The sequence below is a fragment of the Rhinichthys klamathensis genome, unplaced genomic scaffold (assembly GCF_029890125.1).
Source record: "Rhinichthys klamathensis goyatoka isolate OS25496 unplaced genomic scaffold, OSU_Roscu_1.1 h1tg000050l_1, whole genome shotgun sequence".
In the NCBI taxonomy this organism is placed as follows: Eukaryota; Metazoa; Chordata; class Actinopteri; order Cypriniformes; family Leuciscidae; genus Rhinichthys; species Rhinichthys klamathensis.
Genome location: NW_026606596.1, coordinates 1,066,414 through 1,078,936, shown reverse-complemented (window position 1 = coordinate 1,078,936; position 12,523 = coordinate 1,066,414). Strand labels below are relative to the sequence as shown.

The 12,523-nt window shown below is 39.6% G+C and overlaps 1 protein-coding gene across 6 annotated transcripts in view; it reads right to left on the bottom strand.

Moving 5' to 3' along the window:
• Positions 1–5,082: 5,082 nt before the first annotated feature.
• auts2a (activator of transcription and developmental regulator AUTS2 a) overlaps positions 5,083–12,523 on the bottom strand; it is a 393,745-nt gene continuing 386,304 nt past the window's right edge. For 5 of the 6 annotated variants that reach the window (XM_056247641.1, XM_056247642.1, XM_056247644.1 and 2 more), the window contains 4 exons: positions 12,068–12,148; positions 11,523–11,606; positions 7,852–8,107; positions 5,083–7,627 (listed from right to left, as the gene is read on the bottom strand). In XM_056247641.1, the coding sequence (XP_056103616.1) occupies positions 6,409–7,627; positions 7,852–8,107; positions 11,523–11,606; positions 12,068–12,148 (1,640 nt within the window). In that variant the 3' untranslated portion in view covers positions 5,083–6,408. The remainder of the gene's footprint in view (positions 7,628–7,851; positions 8,108–11,522; positions 11,607–12,067; positions 12,149–12,523) is intronic. The other variant, XM_056247645.1, reaches the window with a different exon arrangement.

The window sequence follows — 12,523 nt, the reverse complement described above, 5'->3', positions numbered from 1 at the left end:
GGACCCCTGCAGACCCTCATTAACTACATCAAGGCCAATAAATCTATTAAAATAGCAGATTATTTCAACTTTGTATAAAGGTTAGTTCACTAGGGACTTAAAAAAAGATTTCAACTTTATCATTCTACACTACCTATCAAGTCAACCCCTGAATATTGATTTTTATTTCAAACCATTTTAACCAGATCAAATTCATTCATTTAGAATAGACACACCTTACATTACTGTAATTTTAGAGATTGGCAATAATCTGCCCTCTATATTAAACCATTCCCTTTTTGTTTTCTATTGGAAAAAATAAATAATTCATTTATTCACATTTCGCATAGCGCTTTTCACAATACATATCGTTTCAAAGCAGCTTTACAGAAAGGTTAGGCTACTTTAAGTTAAACCAACCGATCATTTACAGTGTGATTATGTCTAACTATTTCTGTGCATAATGTTAATCTAATGCCACATCCACAATAGCACATTTTAATTTAAAAATTACATTTTCAAATGAAAATAACATTTTCTAAAGTATGTCTTCATGGGTGTTCATTTTTTTCTGGAGGAAAACTTGTGATGAGGTAACTGCATGCAGATACCATAACAATCAACAAATGCAAACCCCTTGTCATCTATTTCTGCCGATGGCGCAGCGGACTGAAGAACCCGAAAAGGGCCTAGTGATGCCCCTGCTGTGAACATGCACTTTTTTAATCTCTTTTGCATTTAGTCATGTTTGATGCATGGAGCTTTTTCAAGTACTTACACCCCAGACTGATCCATGAAATGCATCAGAAATTGAGTTTTGAAAAGAAGAAAAAAATCCCTTATCTTGACACATCATGCACTGGTTTTGGTACGTTACGAATAGATGAGTTTCACTCTGATAAGCTCAACATGCATTAATATTAATGCAGTCAGACTGAAGAGAAGGTCACGCTCTCTTTGATAACAGAATCCATAGCATGAGTTTAAAACAGTTCAAATGTGGTATTTCAGTACATGTCATAAATATTACATTGCACTGTGAACATGTTATTTATACGGCTGAACTGTTTAATCTTGCTTGTTTGGAGGTAAAGCAGCTGTTTTTGTCTTATCAGTGCTTTGTGTAGCACAGAAGAATCTCTGGCTTATTTCAGTCTGTTCACGGGAATCAAGGACATGTGGCTGGTGCACAGAACAAGGCTTCAATTCCTTTGAGGAACTCTTTCTTTCCTAGGAATGTTATTCTGTAGGTGTTCAATTACCTTCATAATTTGAATAGAAATGTTCTTGCAAAAGGGGTTTGGACTGGAGGCAGTACATTTTTAAGATTATATTTCATTATGTCTCTTTCATTCATCCTTACATGATATAGATTTAACTGGAATATTGAACAATGAGAATAATAATAATTCATTCATTACATTTATATAGTGCTTTTCTCTGCACTCATTTTGCTTTACATAGAAGGAGGGGGGGGATCTCCTCAACCACCACCAATGTGCAGCATCCACCTGGATGATGCGACGGCAGCCACACTGCGGCAGAACGCCCACCACACACCAGATTATTGGTGGAGACAGAGTGATGAAGCCAATTAGTATATATGGGGATGATTAGGAGGCCATGATGGACAGAGGACACCGGGGCTACACCCCTTTTCTTTCGAAAGACATCCTGGGCCCAGGATTTTTTGTGACCACAGAGAGTCAGGACCTCGGTTTAATGTCTCATCCGAAGGACGGTGCTCTTTGACAGTATAGTGTCCTCGTCACTATACAGGGGCGACCCACACAGACCACAGGGTGAGCACCACCTACGGGCCTCCCTAACACCTCTTCCAGCAGCAACCCTAGTTTTCCCAGAAGGTCTCCCATCCAGGTACTGACCAGGCTCAACCCTGCTTAGCTTCAGTGGGCAACCAGTCTTGGGCTACAGGGTGATATGGCTGCTGTGTAATCAGAAATAGACAAGGATTTTGTGTGGATGAATGTGTTTGGATGCATATAGCCTAATTATTATCGTTGTCAGGCATGAGAGTATTTGTAACTAATCCCCTTCATGGTTGTATTGATGCACTCAGGAGATTTTTTTTTAGCATCTTAACAGAGGATGTTTTAGATTTGCAGTGCAGCCAGAGGAACAGAGGATGTTATTCAGTGCTTGATTGATGGTTCTTTCATGTGTCACTCAGTGCTTGGAATGCAGTTTTATTTGCTGCTGCATCTCATGGATTAAAATTGTAACCCGATAAATGACTGAAATGAATGCAAATAAGATGTTACGCAATTTGTGCATGCACGGATGTAGCATAAATCGGAATCACAGTGTTTGGTCTGTTTCGTTCGAATTCACAGAATTTAATATTTCCTCCTCACTGTCTCCCTCGCGTTTTGGTCTTCAAGGGTTTTTCCTGTTTGACAGCATTCGTTGTTTGCATGCCTGTGGGTGATTACTCATAAACCAGACTGACCGGCTCATGAACCTTCTCAGATGACAGCCTGAGCACGATGAGTCGATGTAAGAGCTGTGTGTGTACCACGCCCTCCGCTGCACCTGTTCCTCTATATACCTGCTCTAGCTGGTTATGTTGCCAGAACTATCAATGACGTGTTCAGATTTAACAAAGGAGCGTTGCTGCCATCTAGTGGTGACAGGTGCTCAAAGCGGATTGTAAAAAAGCGGATTGTTTCTTTTGCTGAACATAATAGGCTACAGAAAAGATTTTGAAGAATGTCGGTAACCAAGCAGTTGATGGGCCTCATCGACTTTCATAGTATCCCCCCCCCCCCCATAGGCTACTATGAAAATCAATAGGGTCCATCAACTGTTTGGTTACCCATCCATAATCTTTAAAATATCTTCATTTGTGTTCAGCAGAAGACAGAAATTCATACAGGTAGGAACAACTTGAGGGTGAGTAAATGATGACAGAATATTTATTTTTGGGTGAACTATCCGGAGTATCAGTAGGAGTAGTAGCAGTAGGCCTAGTTGTATTTGAAAGCCGCTACTATTCACAATGTAACTTTTGGCCCTCTAGCGGTTAAAAAAATAAAGGTGACGATGAATAGTTGAATAAAGTTGAATAAAGTCATTAGTTTTGTTTGTTTTTGCGCACAAAAAGTATTCTCATCGCTTGATAAACTTAAGGTTGAACCACTGTAGTCACTTCACTGCACTATTTTAACGATGTTTTTACTATGTGAGTCACTTAAATGAGTGTAGCGTCAGTCTTTTCGCGTGATGGAAACGCCTGATTCCTTGCATACAATTTTATAATTTTATTCAAAAATATACAGAATATAATTACTTAAGATGTTAAAATATGTTCTCAGAAATGTACACTGATTGTTTATGGACATGTTATGGAGTGAGACAGACAGCATATTTCGGCTACTGAGTTCCCTCGCTGAACATGACACTTTCTCTTGCAGATCCAGCGCAGTCACTTGAATTACTTCTGTTATTTTTTTTTTACTTCTAATATTTGTTAAACGAGCTTAAATGTAGGCAATATGTATTAAAAAATTATATAAAATATGCTATACTGTAAAATAAGATTGAAAATAAAAGAATTATCAAACCAGTGTTTGTAGCCTAAATTTAGAGGATTTAAATTAATCCGTAAACATTAATTCATGTATAAAGTAAAAAATATGCTAGTATTATATAAAAAATTAATCAACAAATTATACCGGGTTAAATTAACCCAACATGTGTTCAGTCCTAAATACCCAGCCATTGGGTTGTTTTTAACCCAGTGTTTTTTTAGAGTGCACCAATGACCTCAGATAGATATTTAGACTCAGCAGCCTAAACAGCTTTCTGATAAACACAAATAATCTTTCAACATTTCATATGAGACCTGCAGCGTGTCCTACACCATCTTCTCTTCTGCAAGCCGTTCTGAGCGAACAAGTTGAATAATTGATGTGATTTAGGTTTTGAACGATTTAATTTCCTAAACTTTTCCATTTCAGGACCCATAGTAGGCCTAATCTATCTCAAGATTCACCAAAATACTTGAGATTAGAAAATAATTGACATTATTAATGATAATCAAAAGTTTGATATGACAGAATTTGAGTAGGCCTATATTTATTTTATAGTAGGCCTAGGCTACAACTTTACAATTTCAATACTATTGTTTGCGTTTTAATTGAATCATTTACAGTTGTTAAAGAGTAGGCCTACATGAAATATGTCCATGAAAACATGAAACACGCTCACTCAGGTCTGGATAGGGCCAGATTTACTGAACAGGGCAAATTATTCCAAAAAAGCACCAATGGGAGTGGAAAGTTCTGCTGGTGATCTAGTGACGACACGCAAATTAAAGAACACAGATGCAGCCGGATCTTTTCCATAATGATCAACACAATCTACCAAGAGCAGCGCAAATTAGCATCTGATTTAAGACGGGTTTTTTTTCTGGGCGGTAAATAATGGCGCAAACACCAGTGAATTGACGAGCGTAAACCTGATCACCTTGCGTGATTCATTTAAACAATCTCCTCCCATAATTTAGCCTCTGAAAGGGAAACTCCTACAAATGCATAGGCCTATGTTATAAAGTCAGCCACAAAAACAACTGTCCACACCTTTTCAGCTCTAATTTTTCACTGCTTGTCTTCAGTAAATCCTGACAATAGTTTTTTTTTTACGTCAAAAGAGGGTTTGCGCTGGCGCAAGCGGTTAGTAAATAAACTCCAATCAGCGCTGCAAGTATTGTTCAACTCATTGCAGAAACGCTATCATGCTCGTTCCGTGTATAAAATGCTTTTACAGTTTCCTTATGTGTTGGTAGGTAGCTAAATGCACACAAAGGAAAGAAAACGTATATTTTTTCCACTCATTTTATTCTCCAGGCAAAAGTAGCTAGTTGAGCAGCCAATCAGTTGGTTCAGAAAAGTAAAAGCACTTATATACCACTAATCCTAAACAGAAGCAACAGTAATACTAGTGCTTGCTTTAAATGCTGCTATCAGATTTGGCTTAGGTGTATTGATTATAAGTATAACATCGTTCTTAAATCTCAACCGTTCATGTATGTGCACTTTTATGATGGGGAGTATTGAGAAAAAGAAACTTTAGGACAAAATGAGTTCACATTTTTTAATAACATGGCACAATTTACATAACACAAGTTTAACTGAGGAGCATGCTGTCGCCTCACCCTTTTTTTGTACATGATCTAGAAAGGACTTCATTTTTTTACGTACATGATAAACAGCAAAAAATTTCTTACAATCTCTTTGCAATACGTATTGACTACCCACTACTGCTTCAGTGGACATTTTATTGTTTGATTTAAGAAAACAAAAAAGTAGAAAAAAAAAAAAGCACTGCACAACATCTGAATTTCACAGAGTTTAAAAGCGCACAACTATCCCTCCCATGGACTACTAAAATAGATCTCTGCTCATTAAAAACAAACTTCCATAGCTTACAACTCACTTTATCATTGTGTAGATACATAATATTTTAATACACAGTTAGACCAATAGGGAATTGTCCTGCTTTCTGTACTCAAAACATCTCGTGACATGAAGGGTTGTGTTGTCATGTTTGCACCGTCTTCTGATTTAGAGGTAATTCAGCGAATTTAGGTTTTGTTAGGTTCCTGAAACATTTGTGTATTTGTAAGGATTGTCAACACAGATTTTTTATTATTATTTATTTTTCTTTCTATCTTGTCGAACAAAAGCTTGTTTTTGGATCAAGAGTTAGGGGATATGCTTGCCAGATGGGCTTCAGTGTGAGTAATACTCATTGGTGAAAATTCCCATCTAGGAACAATCTTGTAAGTCGTGTGTAAGCATGTACTGTTGCTTTGAAAGGAGAATGTGAGGGTTCAGTAGAGACTGCTAGTCCTCTAGGAGAGAGAAAACGTGATACAGAGAGAGCCCACGCATGAGTTGCATAGTTGAAAGAAGGGATGTGGTCTCTTGGACAATATGATCCTTCAAAACCATTAATATGCAGCATTAAACTAAAACCAGAGCCTGTGCACTCGCTCTCCTTTTGATCACTGCCCACTATGTACAGCATTTCAAAGTAAAGCTTTCATAACATCCATTTGCATATTTGTACCTTACATTGTTTTCCCTCAAGGGGAGAAAACACAGACTTTGCACATATCTACATAGTTTTGCCTTTTGTCCATGTATTGAGGTACCTGTACATTCCAAAATCATCTTTTCCATGATGGAGATCTAACATTTGTCCACTTGCTCAAGATCAGTGTACTGTATATGTTTAAGAATACACACCAACGCAGGAGTGAACAGGATAAAAGAGCATGAAAAAATCTCAGTCTTTTGTACAAAAACAAAAACGCACAAAAATCAGTAATGCACAATCTATACACCGATATAATACAGCCTCAAGTGCTTGCTTTTGAGTTCCATTATAGTCCATCAGGGGGTCTCACCGTGCCTCGATGTCTTTGTGTGTGTGTGAAGGAGGTCTGTCTCTAATGTCAGTGCCAAGTGGGGTAGTCCGTCTGGGAGACGTGGAACGTGCTCCCAGCGTTGGGATAAGAGGGGGAGGGGCACTGAGTGATGCGGTGGGGGGGGGTTTGTTGAGGATTCCGTTCTGGGCGGCAGCAGCCACAGCAGAGGAGGGGCTAACACGGGGGTAGTGCATGCTGGGAAGTCCGGGGGCCATGAGACCAGGGTGAGGGAGATGTCCATCTAAAGCGGGGTGATGCATGTGGTGCAGACGGCCTTGCTCATAGTCCTCTCGGAGCATGTGCAGACGTTCCCTCTCTTCTAGGTGTGCCCTCTCTTGTTCCCGCCGCTGTTCCAAGGTCAGTCCGTGAGGGTGGTCTCGGTTAAAGTCATGAGGCTCACGGTCTCGGTATGAGCGCTCTGCATCATACAGCCGCGGCGCTGCTAACCGGTGCAGAGGGTCATTCCGTAGTAGCAGATCCCGAGCTAATGGATCCCTCCGGTGGATGTCGAGTCCCCTGTAAGGGTCCCTCATGGGATCCCAATGAAAGGCGGGATAGGGAAACCTCTCCGCCCCTGGGATGGGACTGATACCCATAAAGGGGGCCACCATACGAGTCCTCTCCAGACTACTGATACTGTTTATGGGATGCATGCTGGCCATGCCCATGGGTACCGGCATTGAAGATGGAGGGTGGAGAGCAGCGGGAGGAGGAGGTGCTTGTGGCGTGGATCTTTGCTCTGGTGTTCTTTCCGTGGGACCGTCCTGTTCCTCTTTCCTCTCTTCTTTCACCTTCACCTCACTGTTTTTCTTCTCATAGGTGATCTCAGCTTTCTTCTCCAGAACGTCTCGAGTCAACCCGCCGTTCACCCGATCTATGCCGCCTGGTCGCATATAGGGTGACGCTGTAACCCGATTGGCTGGCTTGTCTTCAGAAACTCGGCTATCGTGGATGACGGAAATGTCCTTGTCATTGTGGTGATTCTCCTTCCCCTTGTGCTCATCTGTGTTGGAGTCTTTCCAGTCTGAGTGCTCTCGTTCTCTCTCACGATCTTTGGGCTTGTCCTTGTCCCGAGGCTCGCTGGAAGAGATGTGGTTCCGGGAGGGCTCAGATGACCGAGTGTGACCCAACAGAGTGAGAGGGTTAACAGGAATCGGGGATTGGTGATTCTGGTGCCTCTTCTCAGCAGGTTCCCTAGAGGTAAAATGGACCATTATTGTTTGGATAATCAACAGTCTGCTGTTCATTAATGTACAATAAACCTCTCTTCAGGGTGACACAAGACCTCCGATCACCTCCTGTTTATTCTGCAATAATGACCAGCTGATTGTAATACATACTTAAAGAAAAACTTCCTAGCTTTGGCAAATAATATCACGTGATTCTTGTATTGATATCATTCACACAGCTCTACACACCGTTCTTTATCATCCTTGTTGACTGATGAATCCCTCTTGTCCAGGTCACGTTCTCTTTCCCTTTCCCTGTCCCTTTCTCGTTCTCTCTCATGTGAGCTGACTGATGCGCTGCGTTCTGAGTCTCCTGGTTTGAGCCAGGGAGGTGGGGTGGGGAAGGACGGCGGCGTGCGGTGGAGTCTGTTCCATGGCTCGTGGGGTCCGCTGAAGTGCTGTTGTGCACTGGGTGCATCTTTGTGACCAAATACAGAGTTGGGTGCTGGGAGATGGAAAAATAACATGGTGAAATTTAATTTATGTTGATCTCTATTTCATGCAAATAGTAATCTTTGAAATCAGATAATCACAGTTGTAATGACCTTTTAACCTACAATTAGTTGTGTTAAGTAAGGGATAATGTACATCCAGCCGGTTGTTATTGCAGAATAAACCCTGACAGGGTGATCAGGAGGGGGTTTACTCTGCGATAACAACCGGCTGGATGTACATAATCCCGCTTATTACATGGCTACTTGCCACACAAGTAAACAATTAGACATGAAATATTGATCCGAGTCTAAATATTTTATTAGCTCTTTAAACGCAAACGAAAAGCTTCCGCGGAGAAAGCAGTTGCTAGCAAGCGGCAAGTTCAAACTAGATGGACATTTAAGGGATACAGTACAGTCACACCACTTATTACACGGTATTTCACCACATAAATAATTATGGGGACAAGAGATATTGATTTGAGATGAAGTGGTTTTAACACTACAACCGCCACGGGGTAAAATTTACCCATGGCTGTTTTTCAAATGTAGATTTTCAATAAAATATCCAAGTCTCCCAGTCATTGACTTTTAATAAAATTGTTTAAACAATTTTTAACAACAGGGGATTGTAAATGATAAAACCAGATTAAAAACAGGGCATTTATACCTAAAACCGCCAGCAGGTCAAATTTACCTATATAATGCCTTTATATTCATGTTGTGTTTGAGCAAAGTGTAAGCTTACTGTAAACAGTCACACAACACACGTTCAAATGAAGATGTTATAGCCTACTCATAAATGTTCAAACTTTGTAGTATTTATAATTTTTTGTTTTGCAATTTTTATCGTGTATTGTTCGCTACTGTCTTGAAGTCTGCCCATTTCCTGAAAAAAAAAAAATCCGATCTATGATGTGCCCGAATCATACACTGTTCCTTCGTTGGCCAGAGGAGATCTGGCCCCCGACTGAGCCTGGGTTCTCCCAAGGTTTTTTTCTCCATTCTGTCACCTGATGAAGTTTTGGTTCCTTACCACTGTTGCCTTGGCTTTTGGCTTGCTTAGTTGGGAAACATTTAATATTCAACAATATTACTGATCTGCCTTACTTAAGGTGGACGTTGACGCAATTTTCTTCTAGAAACAAACTTTGTTGTATTATTTTCATGTTATCACTGTGAAGCTGCTTTGATACAATATGTATTGTAAAATGCGCTATATAAATAAAGGTGACTTGACTTGACATGTAATGAATACTTTTTTTTTTATGATTACCCAAAGTTTATTGGTGGTGTTCTCTTGTTCAAATTATAAATTATATAACTAAACACATTAATAATTAATTAGGTGAAAGTTGCATCATACATCCAGTGCGGTGAATTATTATTGCTAATTTTTGTCTAGGGTATTTTAGTCATTTAAATAAGATGGGTTATCTTAATATGTGATTAATGACATTTTATTATAATATTACACCACCCAAATATGCATTTATTTCCCTCTAATTCTCGTTGTCACTGCAGGCTGGTTGAGCCTATATTCACCGTTAAGAAAAGTGATTAGTGTAGACTGCTTAAAATAGCCTTAAACATAAAACAACAGGACAAAAAGATAATTGATGACTGAAAAAACAATAATTTCATGACTTTAGACATTACTTTGACAATGGCATAATACAGTCACATAATACATTTTTTGGCCATATAAAAACAGAAGTCATGTGCATGGGTAAATTTTACCCGCTAGTGGTTTTAGGTATACAACGACCCCTGGCGGTTCTAGTGTTAAAATCGTACCTGTTGGTTATCTTATAATATAAACCATTACAGTGAACAAAACAATCTTTGCAAAACGGCAGCAGCTGCATTTGGATGAAACAAGAGAGAGTGAGTCTGGGATACCAGATGACAATTAAATAACTGTACACAAAATATGGATTTGAGTTTTAATATTGTATTAGCTCTCCAAACGCATAACTTCCACAAGGAGTAACGAGCGTAAAACTAGGGGTGTGCAAAAAAATCGATTCACATTTGAATCGCGATTCAATCTTTACCGATTCAGAATTGATTCATTGAATTCCAAAAATCGATTCATATTTTTTTTTTATGGCTTGTTATGGCGGAGTGGCAATCGGCTGAGTCGGGACTTTTACCGGTGGTGGATCCGGTAGTGTTTCGAGGCCGCGAGGGCCGGTCTTATAAATAGTTACATTGCAAGTTCTTGCCGCTCGCTGGTCAAACTGTGCAGCCTCTCTGCTCAACCTGTAAATAAATGCATCGATCCGCAGATTATGTTTGAGTTCTTAATGGTCTGTAGATCTTTTGCCAAGCGTGTCAGAGGTTACGGGTTCAAAACCGCACTCGTATAGTTTTTTCTCTCTCTCATCAAAACCGAATATGTTCATCACGTTTGTGTGCATTTTATTTTGAGATTTCACCGGAACCACAACGGCGATATGAAGCGCGCGTCCGAGTGAAGACTGCGCGAGCCACAGAGAACACTGTATCCATGACACTGATAGCAGCGCAACGAGCGCTGACAGCGCTCAGCTTTAATTCAAAAACAACAGATCTCTTATTTTAATAGCGAACTAAATGAATGCTCTGCTAGTTAACTGGAGATACCCGCAAATTACGCCTATGAACGACTTCAATAGATCTAAACAAATCAATCTAACCATAGATGTTACCAGTAGCGGTGGCTTTTTAAAATCTATTTAAAATTATTTCGCAAGGGTTCTATGACATTAGTTGGCCTATATTTTTAGGAAGTTCAATGTGCCCAGTCGAGTTCACATTTCAACAGTCAGCCTGGTAGCTGAAGTAGTCCTTAAACCACATTTAGCATAATTGTTTGTTTGATCTGACTACAGCACTTTAAAGCTAAATGTAAAAGCTTTTTTATTTAAGTTTTATTTTAAACTTGAATTAAATGTATTTGAAAGCTGGCCAAGCTTGGCACTTTGCACTTTTTAGTTGCAAAAGTTTTTATTTTTGTATGAAGACATAAAGTAATATCAAACTACATTTAATTTGTTGTGTTTTTTCTTTTTCTTTTAAATTGTGTCTACTGCAATCAATCACATAGGAAAAAGTAAACTACATTTATATACTGCGAATCGTTTTTTAAATCGAGAATCGTTTTTGAATCGAAAATCGATTTTGAATCGAATCTTGAGACAAAAAATCGGTATCGAATCGAATCGTGACATTGTCTGAATCGTGCACCCCTACGTAAAACGCTGACTCTTCAGTTACCCGGATGAGCCTGTGTTATCAGTATTTTCCGGTTGTTATGGGGGATTGACCAATCAGAATCAAGTATTCCACAGAGCCGTGTAATAATGAGATATATCTGAACGATAAAAAGTTGACTGAATGTGAAATTTCTAATAAACAACAATTTGACTAATTGACACTCACTGAGTGCTGGGTTTCCCAGCCCACCAAAAGCTGCAGTGCTTAATGAGGCCAGACCTCCAAATGAAGGCGGTCTGCTGAAGGGCTCTGACAATCAAAACAGGAATAAAGAATCAGTCAATGAACAAACGATTGTGTGATTTACTACAGCTTGTTTCATTATAGAATGTTAACTTTTCACAATGAACCAGCTTTTAACCGAGTCCTTAGTTCACAAATGAACAGATATATCAACACGTTTTAGCACTATGCACTGACTTTCAAAGAAGTGTTCAGTAACCCTTAGTCCAGGGTTGTCCAATCCTGTAGAGTTTAGCTCCAATTCTAATAAAACACACCTGAACCAACTTATCAAGGTCTTCAGGATTATTAGAAGCTTTCAGGCAAGTGTTGAGGCATGTTGGAGCTAAACTCTGCAGGACCTTGGCCCTCTAGGAGCAGGACTGGACACCCCTGCCTTAGAATATACACATTTCAGTCAGTAATTGACTGCACAGTGACACCTAGTGGAGGAGTGTGAACGTGCATGTGTAATCTTGTTAGCTTACCTAAGTGGGGTGCTGGGGTAAGAAAGTTGCTAGGATGATGTGGATGGTGTCCGAAAGGTGCAGCTGAGGGATGTGTGGACCCTGAAATAAAGACAGACAACAATGACATTTATTCCACTCTTAAAGCAAGCCTAATGGTCTAGGCTACATACTAACAGGCAAAAACGTCTTTGATGATGCATCCTGACAGGAGTGAAAATACAGTACATAACACAACGCAAGCAACATAATAAAATTAGAATGTTACCATCAACAAAGCTGCTCTCAACAAAGCATAGATTGCTTTAAGTATAATGAAGGATTGTAGTTTTGTTACTTCACTCGCTTGCAGTACAGTTGGATACTGCATGTAATGAGTACTAAGAAATGGGGACTAAAACAATGACAAATCTTTTAAGAATAAAATAATACCTTAGATTAGTGGTTAAGCACTGAAAAATACTGGAAGCACTGCAC